At 41.5% G+C, this 21414-nt stretch overlaps 1 protein-coding gene across 1 annotated transcript; it reads right to left on the bottom strand.

Moving 5' to 3' along the window:
- Positions 1-18343: 18343 nt before the first annotated feature.
- Positions 18344-19324, bottom strand: LOC310877189 (protein SEC13 homolog; the record flags this gene model as incomplete). The annotated part of the gene is made up of 1 exon (XM_083790953.1): positions 18344-19324. The coding sequence occupies one exon, from the start codon at positions 19322-19324 to the stop codon at positions 18344-18346; it is 981 nt and encodes a 326-aa protein (XP_083647079.1).
- Between the last annotated feature and the right edge of the window lie 2090 nt (positions 19325-21414).

Genomic DNA, 21414 nt, shown 5'->3' with positions numbered 1-21414 from the left:
TTGCACAACCGGTGCTGTGTGCCAATAATATCTGTATACATATACTGTGTACACGAACATGAGCTTGTAGATCTGCCGTTTTCGATGTGCGACACAACTTGCAACAAAGTATAAATTATGCACATAACACTGAGCTGAGGATTATGTTGAATATGAAATTTGGATATACAGTACAGCCATGTGCTGTACAATTTGTTACTGAAGCTGTTCATTGTCTTAATTTTTAAATTCATTCATATAGACATACTTGAAGTATTGTGAATACGGTGTTGAAGCAAATGCCTAGACCCCATTAGTCCCAGAGTTATAGCAGAAGGCCATTTGACCATGAAGAGGCTCTTCTCAGTTGAAAAGAAAAGAATAATAGTGTCAGGATGTTTTTCATTGCAGTCATCTGTTTTTTTTAGACTTTGTTTGCACCGTGCATGACTGCCCGTTACTGTCACGGCTGTGTTCCAGGCCCCGTTTATGACTGTATTTACACAAATTATTTCACTGAGGTCATATCGTATTTCAGTGCTTTCGGCGAGTTAGGCTAACCTAAGTGATTGAACTACCGGTGAGTAAAAAATTAAAATAATATAATACAAGTTTTGTACTGTAAAGCATCTGGGTTCATTTCATATTAGCCAGGGAGGATTGTTCTCACACAAATGGCTTTGGTTTGCTTGTACAGAAGTTTACTGTAAATTATATAAAGTACTTCAGACCAATTGCCATGTAGCGGATGTACAAGTTCACTCGTGAACTTGTATATCTGCTATTTTTGAACGATAAAACGATAAAATTGAAAATGACACGGATGCTTTCCCTGGTTAAAGTGGTAAAATACCTTGGTTTGCAACCATTTATTGACTCTAAGTTTTGAACTGTTAATTTAGAAATAAAACGTATCACCTAAAAAAAAATACAAGAAAATAAATGCTATATATTTAGCCTTTAGACTTATGATACAGATATTAATACACTAGAAGAAAAATAAAGCCAAAATAAAAACACTTCTATTTCGTACAATACATATTGACTAATGACAATCTAGACAGATGATCACATGCGGTACAAAGTGTTAACAGTCATCTTCTGCTGCACGGAAAATTTGATCTAAGTTGACAACAGCCCCTGCATTGTTTACCCTATGGGTTTTGTACAGGCAATCAGTTTATGCTGTTAACTTTTAACATTTTGATTTAGACGAGGCCTATTTTCTCTCACAAAAGACTGCCTTCTCACTGATCCATCCTAAAGATACACGTATTCAGTGTCCATACATCCATTGATGTTATTTAGCGTGTCCCGTGGTTTACATGTGCTCAATTCTGCATTCCGTGCCCATTACAAGTACAGCACACTATAGCACACAGTACAGCAAGTACAGCACACTATAGCACACAGTAAGCCTGATATCGCATGCTGCGTGTGGATCCCATGCAACAGTCAGTCGGTTGGGGGGGGGGGGGGGGGGGGGGACATCTGTTGCGCTAATGCCAGACAGGGCAAACAATATGTTTTGAATTAAGATTTGACCTGGCAACAAGCCCTATCTCATTTATAAATCATACCTAAATATGCTTTGTAAGTAGATTAAGTCATCTGGAGTCTGCCCCTGAGAGCAAGGGGGCCGATACCTTATAATCCACATACTTAATCCACTGGTTCTTACAAGCTGTTTAGTGTTGTTAAATACTGCGAGGAATTTATGTTGATTTAATATTGTTCTAAATCTTTCAAACTGTCAGTTGCTGTCTAGTCACTGTGTGACTGGTTTATTGTTTGCTCTCTGTACTGTATACAGTATTTATGACATGGTGAGCATGTGTTTAAACCCAACAAGCCGTCTTCAAGCTCGGCATTGACCAATTAATTTAGTATTCATTGGGGCAGTAGCAACCCTTTTTTTAAAACTGGATTCTGAGTTAAAATACATGTCAAATTCATATATTCATAAATAACAAAATTCTGCAGTTATTACATAATTGTTTAACACTTTGTAAATCTTAGTAAAAGCGCTTGCTGTGGCGGCTGACTTCCTCTGGCTGAGAGATTCCACTTCATTGTGATTCTTTTTAAATGGTGCCGTCTTACACCAATCTATAAGCAAGGTTCAGATGACATGGATGGATGGATGGATGGATTCTTCTTTGTGAAAATCTAAACAATTAGTATACTGTTTTATTTCTTGAAATGGCACAGGCTTGTGGGCTATCACTGCAAAAGGAAGCTAAGGCACCATTTGCATTTTTTTTGGAAATCTGTTTTATTTGTGAAATCCATATTTTCTACTTTTGGTACTTTTAAGTAAATTTTTATACCAAAACTTTTACTCAAGTACATTTTGGATTCCGGATTTAATTGTAACAGAGTATTTCTATATTGCAGTATTGATACTTTTACTTAGCCATCATGCCATTATTGTGTATCACACATAATGAATAAATAAGCACCCAAAACGGTGTCGTTCAATCTTCCAATTTGCTCATAGGACTCTTAATGGTTATTATTTATGTTTTGACAAAGCATTGCAATTGTTGAAATTATTGTATTATTGTGAGGTGACTATACTTTTGATGTACCGGTAATTTCAAAAATGTAATCTTCACATTTTCTGTGTGTGTGTGTGTGTGTGCGCGCGCGCATGCACCATATAACCCCAGTGAAGAGTTTAAACCAACTGTTTGTACATGATCCAATTAATCCAACAGGTGGTCCTCGGAATGTCTGTCCTAATACTGTAGGCATTTACTATCATTACTGAGTTGAAATAATTTGAGTTGTCATAAAGATTAGCCTTATTATCAGCCGCGGTTATTTTTAATTCAGTTTATACTAAGTGGATTCTGATCCCCCTTCCTCGCAGGAGATTGCGCCACTGTCCTGCCTCGCATGTCCAATATTATTAGCCTGCTGCTATGAGTTCAGCCGGTGCAAATCTGTTAATGCATAAGACCATAAGAAGCTGCTTATGTCTCCAAGCCCAGGTCAGGGCGAAGAAGACACGTCAGATTAATATTTGATCATGCAGAAGCTTGGGCCCTTAATCAGATTGGCCTTACTCCTTCAGTGCCGAGGTCTCCGCAGCAATTATCATAATTGTTGCATCGCGTCAAAACGTGGCTGCTACTGTTTTTGTGAATGTTTGTTTTGGAAATTGTTTTGAAATGATGATAATTAAAAAGCAAAATGTATAGGAAACAAAAAATATAGATGTGTCCGACCCTCAAATGGGTCCGGACCCACTGTTTGGGAAACGGTGGCGTACAGTAAGCGTGTGTGGCGTGGCGTGAGAAGGGGATTCCAGGACCAAACCCACTTAGCACAGGAGGGATAGCTAGGTCCTCCCGCATACCACGGAACAGAAGGGAAGGGAGGATGCCAGTGGGGGGGAAGAATACTCTATTTTTGTTTTACTTAAGTAAAAGTATCAATACTGCAATGTAATTACAAGTATAAGTCTGGTAATCAAAATTCACTTGAGTAAACATACAAAAAGTATTGGTGTCAAAATATACTTGTAAAAGTCATTACTCATTATGCACAATGTCCCATTTAACACGTTTTCAAATGTAACAACAAAAAGATAGTCTATACAAATCTATACAAAATGTACATAGGCTAGGCCTGAAGTACAGTAGGTAACTTGTAACTAAAGTTTTCAAATAATTGCAGTGGAGTAAAAGTATAATATGTGCCTGCAGAGATGTCAAACTAAAATTACATGACCATCGGAAATACTCCAGTGTAGTAAAAACAAATTCCTAAAAATTAAATATGTACAGTACAGTACTTGAGTGAATGTACTTATAGTTACTGTACACAGCTGAAGGATGCACTGTATAGGTGACGGAGGGGGGGGGAGGCCACACTGGGCCAAGCCCACAGCCAGACATGGACCCATGGGCACTGCGTTCAACTTCGCACAGCCACGTCATAGGACTGTCATAATCCCCCTCTCAGCCACGCTCACCAACCACCAGCTGATAAAAGTGGAATCAAAGCAGTCCGTCACTGGGAAAATGACTATTAGGGACTCTGAGTGTCTCTATTAAAATGCACAGCTTATAGATTTTCTCCAGGCCACCAGAGACGACCGCCTCCCTATCTCTCTCTCTCTCTCTCTCTCTCTCTCTCTCTCTCTCTCTCTCTCTCTCTCTCTCTCCACTTCATTTTGCTCCCAGTCCTCTCACCGCTCGCCTCTCTCTCTCTCTCATTCTGTGATCCACATAGCCAATGAACATAAAAATATAATTTTAAATGTAAAAGCATTTCAATTCTCCTATTAACATTGCTCCACATTGAAAGCTCACCTGTACTCAATCCTTGGCAGCAAAAAACTAAAGTAGCAGAGCTACACAAAATGCAGCACTTCGCGCCACGTTTGAAGCTTGTGGATCTGCTACTTTTGTTAGGGTGTTAATTCATGAAAAAACACAACGTTATTATATGGAGATAAGAGGTTTCTGCCCCGACAGCAACGATATGGAGAAAAAGTTGAGCTTTCAGCCCGGCGACATGTCAGACTAATGCTTCATCATCTCGTCCACACAGAACAAGAAAGCAGTACTGTAGGTTAGAAGGCATTGCAACACATTGCTTTGTGGTGGATTCCTGTCAGCCATAATCAACCAGAAGTATGTCCATGTTCTTCTATGGCTCTGCCAAAGAGCTCATGGCATCCCATGAGCATGCGCGCGTACACACACACACACACACACACACACGCACGTGCGTACACACGCATGCACACACACACACACACACACACACACACACACACACACACACACACACTCCTGATGACTGGTGAGTGTGAATAAGAAAGCATATTTTAAATTAGCTTTTTTTATTATAATATATTCATATTTTATGGACTATAATGAAACAGTGAGACTTCTACTGTTTTGTTTAATTTTAAACATCTACAACTTTCGTACCAAACTGAGATGACAATGAAATGAATATTTAAATTGAGATACCTTACCTACCTTAACTGATTCGTCAGACAGAAATTAAATCATGCCACTTAAATATGTGTTAATAAATAGATCATTACTGTAACTGCATTAAGTCCTTTTTTTTTTACAGATACTAGAGGGTAGGTAAAATTGCAGATACCATAGTATAGTAACTGTTGAGATGAATAAAGACATTTAATCCATTTAGTCCAAGCTTGGATTGGTGGAAACAGGAATGCCTTGAGCATATTGAAAAAACATTTTTCAAAGTTTAAAAAGTTATACTCGTTAATTCGTGTTTTGTCAATTATTTGGGGGCCCCACGCCCACAGGTTGAGAATTTCTATTGTAAACTACCTTTCTCTGACATTAACACATCTTACCTGGTTACGCTCTTGGGTGATAATACTTACACTAATAAACTGCACTTTACTAATAAACCTGCAGACGTTTAAATGAACCAACGTCAAAACTCTTTTGGCTGTTTCTCCACTGTGTCACTTTGATCGTTCTCCGGCGAACAAGTTGTCAGCCGACCGGTTTGTCATAAGCATGTCGTTAAAACAAATGAGCCGAGGGACTGGTGCTGTCTGTATGAAAGTCATCTATCCCGCTGGAGGCATGGCGCAGCTCGAGGAAACACTCGGAGAGACAGATCCCCATTAATCAGCTGCGACTGGTTGGAAATTGCATCTTTGTAATGAGTATTAGGTGTGCATCTACATGAATTAAAGCTGAATGAGGCGCTGATTGATCACCTCGTCCCAAATGACGCTCCCTCCGTGATCATTATTGTTTAAATGTGACTAAATCATATCGGGATGATTAAAAACCCCACTGGCTCTGAAGGGAGAAAAGATAAAGTCAAGAAACAATGTTGTTGAAATTATGTGTTTTTCCCCCTTCACATTGCCTCATGGATGTGCTGCATTTTGTCCATAAAATGGCTGCAGGCAACTTTAAGTTTTCTATAGTTACTGTCTTGGGTCTGCAGTTAAGTGACTTCGGTATTGAAATCACGTAACAAGTGCAGTGAATGTAGGCCTATTAATAATTGTCAAGGGGACGTTACTGTAGAGCGTCAACTACCCCCAAATTAATATGCTACGTTTATTAAAGGGATAGTTCCGATTTTTTTTAACTTAAGCTGTATGAAGTACTTGCCATTAATATAGTGGTTGCAACTGTATTAGTTGATTGCCCGCGTCCCGTGGTGGGAGTTCTGCTCTGGTTTTGGTGAAATATTAAGTCGTTCCGGTCATTTTTGACTATGTTTTTTGTGTCTATATCACTTCGCCCAAAAAATAGTTCCATGTGTTAGAGGGGTCAAAGTTGAATGAATACAATACAATGCAGAGAGACAGTGCAAGACATTCAGTACAGTAGTATATCAACCCTTGGAACCTAAATGTTTGAACACAACCTAGAATAAATGCCATTTTAAGTTCATAGAACGCTTGTAGAACAAGAAGCTGTGTTATTTCAGCAAACATTCTTAACACACTACCTGTGTGGGCTAAAGTCTGTTATTCCAGGTGATTTGTTACGTCGCTCCCCAGTAAAATGTGCCATCCATGATGCCTGTTAAGCCCTTTACGGGGCAAACTGAAGGGTGTGAGCTATGTGCTAGCTGGTTACTGTTGCTTGCTTCATATTTGACATACAGTACATTATGTGCACTTAATGTTTTAGTGCATTATTTATCAACAACGGGCCACTCGGTGGCAGCGGTGGCCGAACGGTTTGCGGAGCGGTCTTGATATCGGAAGGTCGCTAGTTCGTATCCCCGGACCGGCACGTTAAAATTACCACCGCTGAAGTGCCCTTGGACAAGGCATTGAACCCCTACCATGAAATGTTCTATGAGCAGGGCCTGGTAAACAAGTTCTTGAGCTTAGTCCAGTTACCCTGGGTAAACATAGTACCTTTCCTTTCCTTACTCATTGTTCTTTTTAGTTTTTCTCACAAGGGAAATATGTAATTTTTTTTATATATTGGGTCGTGACTCGTGACTTTATCCTCTGTAAACACATCAGGTTCACGTGGCATGCATTCATTAATAACAAATTGTCGCTGTTGAGCAGAAACCTTGTATCTATATTGTTTTTGCCATGAAGTATATGAAGTCACGTAGTTCACAAGCTCACCGTGACTGATATGTTTTGCATTTTATTTGTATGTTAAAAAATTTAATGAATTTAATGATGTTTCATGTTGGAAATTTGACGTGGGGTTTATACATATTTAACCAATAAAATTACATTATTACTTGAGTAAAATAATAAAATGACTAAATAATTACTGTCCATTGGAACCTACTGTAGGTTATTTTCCCCCCATTTCCTGAAGAGTAACAGTTTTGGACATAAGGTTTCTACCCGACCACATGGTGTCCTGATATCAGGGTCAACACAAAAGCCCACGTTCTAATGTGAGACCTGCTGAGAAGGTTTTAGAGCATTGAAAGCGGTACACATTTACAAGGTTCAGATGCCCACACAAATAACGGGGTAGGTTGTTCTTGAAGCAGCCACATGTAAAATGTGTGAGGGTAAACGGAGTGCACGGACAGCGTTTGAAGTCAGAGCCAAAAACACCCAGGTGTTTTTATAGACAGTGAGGCATTTATGTGGTCTAAACTATATGTCTGGAGTCGCCTACCACTAAAAAGCGCTGCACATCCCTGCCAAGTATTTGCTTACTTCATAAAAGCACATTTCAAATGTGGGCTGCTGATTTGCTGCACTTTGAATCCCGTCCATAAAACCGCCATGTCCCACAGGCCAGGCAGTTGACTTGTGTTATATGAAGGACACCTACACATATCCAACAACTGGTCAAGACATTCAAGACCTTCCGTGAATTCCAGATATTCACACAGGCAGTCAACTGTAAAAGAGTTAAGATGTTCTAAAAAAAAACATTTGAAAAGGAAATGGTTTATCAGAAAACCTGCAATTGCTGTGTGGGACTAAATTGATAGTGCAGTTTGGCACAGCTTGTTTTTTCCCCGAAAAGGTTCAACTTCACAGAGAGCGGAAGACTCGTCACCGTCTATCTCGACATATTTACTGTACCTGGACACACTAATGTTCTGCTGTAATTTCTTTCTGGTAATTATTCTGCCAAGCACCCTGTTGGGGTAATTATACTAAAAACACCCTCATTAGCAGCATCAAGATGTAAAGCCATCCCCCAAAGCCTCTAGAACCTTCCTCCCCTTTGGTAAGAAAGCAACTTATTTTGTTATTTCCGCCAGGCACATTCAACATACTTTTATCTCATCACCATCACCATCACCATCACCATTCTAGTAATGGGGACTGCTGTCCTCTTTGATCTTCCCAATGGGGTCACTTTTCGTTTGTTAGATTGTATTTACTAAATTAGCTAAGAAACCATTGATAACCAGCAAATGTTCACTGAAAACCGCAGATCTACAAATGTTGAACCTACTGTAGTATAGAGGACTGGGAGACTCCAGTCATTTAGATCTTTTGTCTGTTGGGAAAGTTGCAGCTTTTTAAGCATCAGCTAAAAATGACTTGTTTCTAAATGAAACTAATGCAAGTTGAAATCCATACAGTATAGCACACTAGATTCCAGTATTAGGAATACTAATAGTAACAAGCTTTTGTCCAACTAGTGACAATTGTACAGCCCAATTCTCAGAATAATTTACAGGTATGTTCTATAAAAAAGCTTTAAGTATCTTTGTTTATCCAGTCTTTGATACTCACGTTTTTCTTCATGTAGAAAGATTGTTCTGCACTTTCTAAAGACGAGTTTTCTGAATATTTTTGCCCTGACCATTCAGAAACAGGCCATAAAGAATGGCTATTGAAGATACAGTGGTGATTTTCACTCAGTGCATATAAAATAGACCACTCACCATAATAAACCAGCTGAGAAATTAGTACAGTCCCAAGCCCTGCATTGTCTGGCAATTTGCTCTCCTTAAATTATTCAGTGGTGAGCCTTTTTTTTATGTCAGCAACTGTGTGTTTTCCAGTGACAAAGCTAGCCAGGCCTAATAGTTTCACTGTGTCTGCCGTTTTATGACTGACATAGCAATAAGCAGATTGTCCAGATATTTATGCCATCTGCAGCTAGGAGAGATAATTAAAGTATATAAATTAATCAAGTGCAATTAATTAGAGGCTTTATGTTCACAGCAGTACATCTTTGCATGTATAATTTATATTTATTGATTTGTTTGGTTTCATTAGCCTATAAGATAACAGTGGAAATGCATTAGAGAGGAAAATGCTCAATTAGCATGCTGCAGGGGCTGCCGGTAATTGATAGATCAGTGCGCGCTCCCTGCAGATATAAAGCTGTGTAAACTGTCATAAGCAGTTACAATCGATGACTGATATTTCGCGCCATATCTCCCTTGGTTGATTAATGATGTTTTTGAAAGCGGGCCCCCCACTTAATGGGAACCTGATAGGCATGCAGAATTTACTGTTTAATCAGGGGGAAAAAATTTATTGCAGGGTCCCGGATGGGGGGTGTGTGTGTGTGTGTGTGTGTGTGTGTTTGTGTGTACTTTGGAAATGTATGATTGGTCTCTATAAGTGCTATGCTGATGTTATTTGCTCCCGTCAGCAACCAATATGCCTGAGCATTAAGAGCTTTGTGCTTCCCAGCTGATTTTTTCATTGACTGCACTGCCATCGTTCATCACTGGCCAGTTTCCCCTCCTTTCCCTCTGCAGAGCCATGGGGGGAAGCAGCCGCGAGATAGTCAATAGTGTGCTGAGCCAATGTTATCACAGCATTCCTATGTTTCCTGCAGTGCTACAACTGTAAACTGCCTTTAGAACCACAGGACAAAAAGTTATTTACTGTAGTATAATCTCTTCCTTAGCAATGAGGCCCTGGCGTCGCTCGCCGATACGCCAGTCTCAAATTAATGCAAAGTTTAATTAAGAAAACAATTATTTGAAAGATCCCAAGCACTTAATGAATGTCACTATCAAGCACTAATGCTACGGTGTATCATGGGAAGCCTGAATGTGGCTGAACCTAATGGCGATAAAGTATTGTGGTGCTAGTCTCGTGTTCAGACAATCGGGTGTTCTCCGCCTACTGATCTTCGCCTACTATCCCCATCCGGTGACATACTATGTATAAGTTCAATGTTTCAATTAAATGCAGTTTAACGTAGAAAAAGTGCCCTTCTAGGCACAGGTCTTCACCAGGATGATAGGGGTGTGTGTGATGTTGCATTTATAGACACACACACACAGACGGACAGAGTGCAAAACATACTCTCTCCCCATGCCTTTGGCCTGGTGGAGACAATTACTTAGAATTTATAGCACAAAATAATAACTATGTTGGTGGGCATTGTTTCCGATGCTAAAGCCCATATATTCATTTAATTTCCCCCAGACTTTCAATAGGTGCCATGGAAATCTCTGATCACCTGTTGTCTGATTTCTGTCAGCCATCGAAAGAATACAGAAGTTTCTTATTTTGTTTTGAATTCGATTAATTACTCTGATATGAAAATCAACTGGCAATCTGGCATAGTCTTGAATCCTGCTTGAAATATAATCCAACACATTGAAAATAAATAGTGGAAACATAATTATCGTAAACTTTTATGGCAGTTGAAAGCTCGTTTAGTCGATTAGTTATATTAATTCAATTCAAACATCTATTGTATGTCTTCTTTAACGAGAATAAGAAATATCAGCCAGAGATACATATCATTTTGAAGGTGGATTTAGCACCAGATTTATAAATTTTTGAATCATATTAGAATCTGGCTTTTTCAACATTAACAGCCCGAGCGGCAAGGACGGTGTTCTCAGTTCTTTCAATTAGTAACGCCCAGCGCTCAGGACGGACATTAATAATAAAAGGACGGAGATTTATTGATATAAAAACCGATTGCATTGCTCCACAGGCTGCGAGCGTCTGTTGCCCAACATTCAATGTCATTTCCGGTTGGGACGTCATCAAAAAGGTTTTGGCTACATCAAGCTACTTCATCTACATCCGGGATAGCGCCTGGTGTGTCGCTAAATGTTCTTCATCTACATCCGGGATAGCGCCTGGTGTGTCGCTAAATGTTCTTCTACATCCGGGATAGCGCCTGGTGTGTCGCTAAATGTTCTTCTACATCCGGGATAGCGCCTGGTGTGTCGCTAAATGTTCTTCATCTACATCCGGGATAGCGCCTGGTGTGTCGCTAAATGTTCATCTACATCCGGGATAGCGCCTGGTGTGTCGCTAAATGTTCTTCGTTGCTGTAAATCGCTGGGCGCTCTGATTTAATAGTCCTTAATGCCCCTGGGCGTTCTAGGTGTTAATCAAGTGTACAAATGGGCTAAACATGCCAGACCACTGGTATGATGCTTTAAGCACACTCTAATTTAAATAGCATGGGTGGTGGTTGTATCAGATCAGATGTACTGCATGTGTTAAATGCTATGTTTCAGAGAGTGCAGTGTTTACATTATGCCCTGAGGATTCCACCTTTGACAATCTCTGGGCAGGATACGGATAGCTTACACTTACAGCACAGGCACAGTGGTAAATAAAAAGGGTGGGCTGAGTACGTAGGAACAACTGTTTTTGATCATCATAAGGCTAACAACTATTTCTGTAAAGATCTGTCTCTCTTATTGGAACAATCATTCACTACAGTACATCTTCCTATCCTAGATTATCAGTAAACCACATACAGTAACAGTTACACAGAAACATACATTTGGTATAATCTTCTCACTCACTGAGGAGAACCTTTTCAAGGGCTTCTCTCTACGACTATGGGTTGCTACTTTGTCATTCACATCCCTCCACTGTAGTTAACTCAAACCACCTAATGGAAACTGAATCATGTGGATTGGTTCTGCCGCTATACTATCTGGTGCGGTTGACATATTTTGAAGGTGTTGTCACTGCATGTTGCGTCAATGATAACTCATGTGGCTACAGCAATATAATTACAGTAAATAGGATGTAGGTTTATGGGCACCACATGTTCACTATAGGAACAGCTTCTGTTTTGTTTCTGCTCTTAGCGAGGAGGACTTTCCTTAAATCTGCACTGATGTTGGTGGTACGTTGATGCCCCATGCTTGCCATTAACCACATGAACCATAGTGTTCCTATTCTGGGCATAATATGCAAACATTCGGCAAACATATAGACAAATATTCGGCTCATAGCTTGTAGATCTGCTGTATTGGAGGGGGCCAAGAACGGAACCCTGAGGGGTCAAGTACATGTGTATAGTGTTTGAATGGTGAATTCCTCTATATCAATTCTGGAAGCAGGTGTGTATTGCCAGACTCATTGGAGGCAATGTTGGCACATTGGGGCGATGACTGTTGTATCTGACATGACCATTGCAGGATTACCAGTATTACATTATGAGCACCTCTGCTCTGCTGCAGTCTGGAAACGGGAGCGTTTCTTACCTGCTGCACTCGTTGTAATGCTGCTGTGATTTAGAGCATCAGCTAAAGCCTTGAGCAAATGTAATGTTATTTGAGCTCTGTCCAGCAGCTGGGTGCCAGACTCTCATACAGGCTTTTTGGCCCCTGCGTCTCAGGCAATTTCCTCCAACTATGTCACTGTAAATGCTCACAGAGACACCCCCCCCCCCCCTCTCTCCACCCTAAACCCCCTCCAAAACACACACACACACACACACACACACACACACACACACACACACACACACACACACACACACACACACACACACAGCTTCACAGGGAGAAAGAGCCCTATAGTAGTTGCCTTCTGGTGATGTACTCAAATGTTGTGATCCTGGGCTACACCTGTTGTTCTCCTGCTTTCGTTTTCCGGTCCTCGGGGCAGATGTCCCAATGTTTCGTTGGGCGGTACCTTTGCTTTTCACAGTACCCATAACTCTAGGGTTGGTATTGTTGCTTTTAGTTTTTCGATACCAGTGCTGAAATTATACTTTTTAAAACCGTACCGTTACCTTACCGGTGCCTGGACCATGTCGTTTTTATCTGATGCTTGGTGCAAAACATTTCACACACGTGACATCCGTGATGTAATGCTTATCTTGCTCATATTGAAACTTGAACCCAGGTTTTCAAGTCGTGTAGCCACAACACAAACTTTTTTGTTCCAATTTGTGTGAATGCGATTTAAACTTTTATCGCATTTATAACATGACACTTTATCATATCGATCTGTCCTTTATGTGACAAGCATACCCTATGAAAATGACCTGAGTTACGACCTGAGTTACCAATAATCACATTTGTAACCTTGTTTGTTGATATTAACTGTGCCGCGATTAGTCTCGTGATGATTTACGCTATATGAACGCAGGATCTCATCATTGCAAGATAGATGTATATAGATACTAGTGTTTTTGTTATTTAAGACTATGAACACAGGATTTCATCTCTGCAAGCGCAGTGACAATACAGATTTGTTGTTCACAATGTAGTATTATCAGTATACTGCGTCCTTTCCGATGTTAACCCGTCAGTCACAATTAGACCACATTACAGCCATGATTGTAACATGTCAGATCCGGTACCGGTAGTTACTATTAGGAAACGGTACCCAATCCTATACTGTTCACCCTTGTTTCTTCTTTGTTCATTGTGAGCATTTATATAGCTGATGTCATCCTGACTGACTTCCAGTGAATCAGTAAGTGGTGCTCAAGGACACGTGGTTGTTCATATGCTTACATTCTATCTAAGCTCTTGCGGACACATTATATTCAGTTATTAGTGTCGATTTTTGTCTTACCATTGACAATGAATGGAGAGTTTACGTCATACAGTATGTGGACGAGCAAATCGGCTATTTTTCCTACACAAAGTGAATGGAGAATATGTGTCCGAGCAAATCGACATGTTACGTCACGATGATAAGAGCACTTCACTAATTTTGATTTATTGAGCTGTGTATATGAGGGGTGGATATATTGTCTTGGGTATGGTGCCCTTTAAAGCAAGTGGTGGGTGGGGGGGGGGGGCTACATTTGGAATATGAGCAGAGTGGGCAACAGTTTGTGAATAATGCAAAAGGCAGATCTGTTTGTCCTGAAGTAACAGAAACCCTTTGACCTTCGTCCGTGCCTGCGGTACATCTCTGAAGTCAGCACTAAGATAACAGCTGGAGATGTTTCTGACATGCTTCTGATGCCTGCGTGTAACCATAGTGAGCTGGTGGTGGAGGAGTGAGGCAGTGCCATATTGACCCTGCCGGACCGCCATGCAGCTTTAAGCCCCCACAGTGGCCTATCTGATTTCCTTCCAATAGATCCCCAGAGAGGTGGAGAGCTTCCATTTTTCTTAACTTGTGTGTGTATAAGTAAACTGAGGGTCCTGGCTGGGAGGTCAAATCAATCTCTGCTATTTATTACTTAGAAATGTGACACTCCTTCTTAAATGCTCCCGTCCCCGGGTGATTTAGTTGCTGGCGTCTGCGTTATGTCTGCGAGAGGCGTGTATGTACGCATGCCAGCGAGGTAGGGAGGAAGCACCGGGTGCTTTACGACCCATTGCGCCAAATTGTCCTTTTTCTCCGACTCGTCCCTTGTAAACAAAGATGGGTTAATATGTTCTTTGGAGACAGTTTTATGTAAAGCTTTTAGCCCCGGCGTATGTATCATATTTACTGTAAGTACACGTCAAACCCAAGGGCGGACTAATGCAACGTGAATTATTAAGCACTGTTTGCACGCACGGGTCAATCCTGGAATAGACTGGAATGACTAAATATGATCGGTATCTCATGCCCGCTTGATACTCGTTGATAGCTGTGGAGATTATGTGGTATTGAGTCGTACATGCAAGCCTGGAAAAATAGGACAGTGACACTATGATTAGCCCCAGAGGGGCGATGCAATCCTCTTTCTGTGGGAAGCAGAGCTCTGTTTACTGCGTGACAATGTGATATTGTGCGCCTCATGCTGTCTTAATTGGAAACAGTCTCACCCCACAAAAAGGTGCATAAGGCCCTTGATTTTGTGAGGCAATCTCACCCCCCCCCCCCCCCCCCCCCTCCCCTCTCCTCCCCTTCCCCTCTGAAACCCCCTAAGCACTTCCTTAATCCTCCGGAAGATCATGCTCTCCCCACTAAATATGGTACCTGTGGACAAACAATGGATTTTTCCATAATAATAAGTTGAAGATTTCATTATGAGTGGCTAATGGATGGATGGGGCCTTGGCTGAAGCAGACAACACAGAGAAGCTCCTTTTGATCAACAGCATGAGGTTAATCCATGGTAAGAAGTAATGGAGGTTTGCAGAGAGACAGAGACGGGGGGGTTGGGGCGGTATTGAGCTGGGTTGAATTTACAGCTGAGAGGGCTCAGTAAAAGGATGATTTTTAGAGCCTCTCGCTGCGTATTGAAGGGAAGACTGTCTGACAAGTCATCAATGAGGCCCTGGCGCTGTACTAAACTAATGAAAGCCGCATTTGATCTTCTCCGAAGAGGTTCAATACCACTCTCGCTATTATTTAAGTCCTCGGCTTCACCCAAACCTGTTTTCAAATCCACAGAAATCATTAAATTGCGCAGTGGCGTAAACTCTGTTTGTATCCGTTGAGGAAATATCTAAACTGCTTATAATGTATCCCTGTTGGATGCATTGGTAACACTTATATCACACGTGCACGCACATGAACACACACACACACACACACACACACACACACAAACAAACAAACATCCACGTTAACACTTATATAACTATCCCTTATAAATAATGTATGTAATAGATTGTTCAAAAACGGATAGTTAATGTTTTAGTAATAGTTGATTAACTACTTTCGGTACTTGGTGAACCCTCTCTGCTGCCAACTCCTACTATTCTAATACCAGTACATGGAAAAGGCAACACCAGAGCCCACTCAGCAGAACCCTCCCTGCACCTACAATAATAAACTTTAATAATAATAATAAACTTTATTTGTATAGCACTTTTCATACATAAATGCAGCTCAAAGTGCTTCACAGGGCAGGACACAAAAATATAATACAATAAAACACAAGTAGTTAAAATGATAGAACAATAGCAGAGAACAAAACCGAATATAAGAACATAAAATAAAAAAAAACACATAAAAAAAAAAAAACAATAGAACTCAACTAAAAGCAAGGGTGAAGAGGTGAGTCTTGAGTTGAGATTTAAAAATGTCTACAGAGGGTGCGTGTCTGAGCTCGAATGGAAGTTTATTCCAGGCTGTTGGGCCATAGAAGCAAAAAGCTGCCTCACCGTACTTTTTTGTGCACATTCTTTTAGGCACTTCAAGTAGGCCAGCGTTGGAGGACCTGAGGGGGCGGCTAGGGACATATCTAGGTAGGCAGTCACGGAGGTACGGAGGTGCGAGACCATTGAGAGCTTTATAGACAAGTAAAATAATTTTAAAATCAATCCTAAAAACAACCGGAAGCCAGTGCAGTGATGCCAAAACTGGAGTAATATGTTCTCTCATCTTAGTTCTAGTTAAAACTCTAGCTGCTGCATTTTGGACAAGTTGTAATCTGTCAGTCGTTTTCTTAGGGAGTCCTGAAAAGAGTGCATTGCAGTAGTCAAGCCGAGAAAAACACAGCTGGCCTTCCGTCATGAGAACTATCTAAACACAAATTAATTAATAATGTATACATGTTGTAAATTAAGACTGTTAGTAGTTAACCTTGAAACTATACTGAAGTAATGGTATCTGCACAGATTATAAGCGCTTTTTAAAGCAGCACTGGATACAAGGCATTTGGATTATACTGAGCTCTGTGTTGGAGCTTATCAACACATCTTATTATATGTGTGTACACAAGGGTGGGTCATTGATAGAAAAAAGTCAGTTTGGGGGTCACTCCTCTAAGGTCAGCGATCCCACTGCTTGGAAATAAATATCTGCCATTGTCATCTTTTCTTTTCTTTTTATTTTGGGGAGGTGGGTGGGTGGCAGCTAGCACATCGTTGTTGAGTGGCGCTAGCCCCTCCCCTCCTACTGTATATACAGGTTTAATGTTTGTGTTTAGTTCAATGTTTGTTTTAAAAACACCATTGACAATGAAGAGAAAATGTACATCATCTTGTCCCTAATACAAACATTACATTTCCATTAACAATACAGAGAATGTAATGTTTGTTTTGACACTGTTTGTTTTACATCATCATTGCATCATCTAATCATATTAACATGAGTTAGACTTTAATATATTAGAGTTAGATTAATAGAGGTTACACGTAAAACATACCTGTATGCATTAAGTTTGAGTCGTACTCCATATTTGGACAATGATGTCTATAACATGACATCATAAACCGCTATTAGACCCTGTCTCCTTTCAGTATCTGTTGGTAGTCATGGATGCCAGTTTGCCACCTTATGTCGTGTGGAAGTCCAGACTGAATAACAGCTAGTTTGCTAGTCTGTTTCATGTTTCACGCCACCAAGTAGATGCAGCTCTCCATACCTGGCAAAGGGCATTCACAGCCACTGATGTTCATGTAGTGAACTGTCCGTCAGAGTGCTTCTGGTGTCAATTAAAGACAGACCATTGTGGTGGTGTACAACTTGTAGATGTAACTATACTATAGATATATTTATTTGCTCCATAAATATTATATGACATCCCCCCAAGACAGCCTGAGTGATACTCCCTCACCTCTGGAGAAGTACGGATACCTTTGGCTTGAATAATCTGTGGGTGTTGATATCAAATGCATGTTGCAGTACTCCACTGTGCAAGTATCTTCCCCACAGATGTACATGGTATCTTTGCGAGTGATATCTTCAGCACATGGTCCAGTCCATATGTGCAGGCCATGCACAGAGAGAACCATAAGGGGATATTCACTTCAGTTGCCATTACCACAGTAGCACTATCTCTAGGTCGTCCTCAGACGAGCCCTCCATCGTCGTTTCCAGTCATCCCGGTTCTCCATACATCTGGCCAGTTCGTTGGTACTTTGCGCTCCTGCGTCGTTCTTGAGTACATCCACGTATGTTAGCGTGGGACGTCCTTGTGACCGGTGCCCGTGTGTTGGATCCCACAGCACTAGTTTGCTGGCTGGCAGCTCTCGGTGTCTTTGGCAGTGTCCTGCTAGTCTCATTCTCCTGGCTGCTATTTTCTGGCTCACTATACTTAGTCCTTATTTTGTCCATAATCTGTTCAGATGTTCTGTGCAGTGCAACATTTCACAGGGCCACTGTAGATGTAAGTGAATGTTATGGTTCAAGGTTTGCATGTGGCAGCATCTGAAAGTCCAGGGTTAGGGTGGCTACAATCTTTGACAATTTGAACCCCAGGAAGACTAGTTTCAGACGGCAGCTAATGGGGATTCATTCCAAATAAACAAATAAATTGTGAACATCCATCGTATGTATATGTGGGGGAAGTCCACATCCACTCGGCTGTCCGTCAGCCTTGTTCAGATAGACCTTCAACCACTGCAGTGGAACTGGGAATAGCTCCTTGACCCTTGTTGACGTCGCTGACACACGCCCACTGTCCATCCATGGACTGCTTCCACAGAGTCACCTGGTCCTCTCCTCCAGAGACAGCCAGGATGTGACCAGTGACGGACCAGCTCACATGCCACACCACATAACCGAATTTATGGAGCAGCTTGGCTGTCCAGGAGCTCCCCGCCAGGTCGTCACACGTCGAGATAAACACCCGACCATCCTGTGAGCAGCTGGCGATGGTGCTACCGGGCAGACCGATGGACGGAGCCCAGGCAACGTCTCTTACCCAATCGCTGTGAGCATCCAGCGTTTGGTCCTCGCGCCATTGGCCATCCTCCCCCTCCTTCCATAGTTTGAGCAGGTTGTCACAGCCGCCAGAGACGAAGCGTTTGACATGGTTGGGTTCATGTGCCGCCATTGGCTGAGAGATCAGGCTGCCCGGGACCACCGCCGGAGCCCAGCTCACCGTGTTACAACCAGACGCGTGTGCGCCGCCGATCTTCCTGACGTCCGACAGCCGGTCTCCAGAGAATGTCAGCAGGGAAATGCCACCATCGGAGCTTCCACAGGCCAGGATCAGACCAATGTCGTGGGGAGCCCAACACACAGAGTTCACTGATGACTCATGTCCTGTGTGTTCGTACATCTTGACCCACATTCCGTTTTCTCCTTCTTTCCAAACGATGACTTTGCGATCGTAGGAACAGGATGCCAGGAGGCTGCCATACGCGGGATGGGACCATGCCACCTGCCACACGGGACCCTCGTGGCCTCGAAGGTCCGCCACCAGAATCTGCCCTCCGTTCCTGACATTAAAGATCTTCACAGTGTGGTCAGAGGAACAGGTGGCCAGTCTGGTTCCATAGTAGTCCATCTGAGCATCGTGGATCATGTCCTCATGGAGGGTGTCCACTGTGTTGATGATGGAAACCATGACTTGATTGGGGAACACCTCCGATTTGCCTGTTTCAGTCAAATGAACACTACGCCTATATGGTTCAGACACGGCCCGACATCAAAATGAATTGTAATTCTGCAGACGAAACCACTTATATAACATCAGGGATCTCCATATATGGGCATAACAGGGATTATATTAGGGGATAGTCTGTGGATGTCCATATATGGACTGTTTTCCCTTTTTAATTGACGTTTTCAGACCTGAAACAACAGATGTTCTTAATATGGCACAGTTGAGAAGCACAGCTTAAACGATTAATCTGGTGTCGGTGAGGTCAGATGTACATTTGCAGGCTGGCTCCATATATGCAGATGATGATCCAGTCTTCTCCATTTATGGCTATCCAGGGTTTGATGAGGTCATTCAGTGATGGACTGACAACTATAGAGATCTATGGGTCTCCATGATGTCACCTGATGTCACAAGGTCAGATCCATATATGGAGATCTAAGGGTCTCTATGATGTCACAGGATACACAGGGTGTGATGGATTGGCAATCATAGTAATCACGACGTTCGGTCGCAACAACACACAGATACTCCATATATGGAGCTCTCTATATCTGTCTGTCCATGTCCCTTTTATGCCCATATATGGACATCCCTGATGTTATCTGTATATGGGCATATATGGGCTATTTATGTCGCCAACCTCATTTTCTCTCATATTTAAGGAGACAAACTCATTTCCGGCTTCATCCACTACCATGTATCATCAAACCACCCATGAGTGTCATGGCGCATCCCCGACATCCAGTCACTTGACCTCACGTCCCTTCCTTTCATTGCGTTTCTTGGTGTGAGGTAGTCTTTAGTATTTTCTCCTTGTCTGATTCTCTGGAGCATAGATTTCTCCCCCCGAACAACACAGAAACCTGTTGTATTGTTTTCTCATAATGAAGGCTCTAAACTAAAGCTTTGACTCTTTACTATTTCAACTTCAATTCAACTTCACTTTTATTGTAACATGCACAGGTGTAAAAGAGTGGTTGAAATAATTGTTTTTGCACAAGCTTCCAGCGGTTCCAGTTTCCAAGAATAGAGTCATAAGGATAAAGATTTATAGAAGGAAACGAGGGAAACAAAGTCAGATAGAATTAAGACACAATGTCAAATGTCAATATACATTGAAGGCTATCCCGAGCCAACCTCGCTTGAGAGGAGGAGACAGGCAGGCGATGAAAGATTTGGCCTGATACCCGTACCAGGGATCAGTGCATGCGTCATCCACAAACGTCAATGCTGGGTGCTCCACCGCAAGCAAAACGGGCCCATCCTCACACTTGAACTGTGTTTCAAGGTTAGGTTAACTGAAACATGTTGAAGTAATAACATAAACACTGGTGATAAGCAGGGCAGCTTGGGGAGATTTGGGTAATAAATCTGGCCCATAGAAGGCCCGAATGAAACGTGTGATGACATCCATGCAGTTTAGTTCAGTTTATTTGATCATCTTCACAGTTACAAAACAGCTTAGTTGTTAACACATGGTTACATAACATAACATAATAAGTCATGGTAAAAGAAAAAAAGAAAGTAATTCGCCCAATCCTCCACCCATGCACTCGCTTCTTCCCAGTGGTGTGAAGTAACAATTTACTCAACTTAAGTCAAATTTAGAGGTGCATTTCCAATTTTCAGTACCTTTCACTTCTACTCTCAGAGGCAAATATTATACTTTTACTCCACAACAATTATTTGAAAACTTTAGTTATAGTTACTTTATAGATTTTGATTATTATTACAAAACATACATTAACCACTACAGCCTATACATCTGCAAGCTCAGAATTTTTTATACATTTGAAAACTTGTGAATGCGACATCTGCATACTTTACTTTTGGTACTTTTTCATACCAATACTTACCTAACGCCCTACTGTAGAAGTTTAGAGACCAGAATTACTGCATGCTTTTTGTGACGGTATACTGTAACTACCCTAGGGTAGGGTGTACTTTTACTCAAGTGAATCTTGAACGCCGGACTTTTACAACAGTGAGTATTTCTACATTGCAGTATTTTTTTTTTTTTTTTGATTTTTTTTTTTTTTTGCGGCTTACGC

This window comes from Protomyctophum parallelum (assembly GCF_964188405.1).
Source record: "Protomyctophum parallelum genome assembly, chromosome: 2".
Taxonomy (NCBI): domain Eukaryota; kingdom Metazoa; phylum Chordata; class Actinopteri; order Myctophiformes; family Myctophidae; genus Protomyctophum; species Protomyctophum parallelum.
The sequence above is the reverse complement of the archived record's forward strand: the minus strand, read 5'-3'. Positions and strand labels throughout refer to the sequence as shown.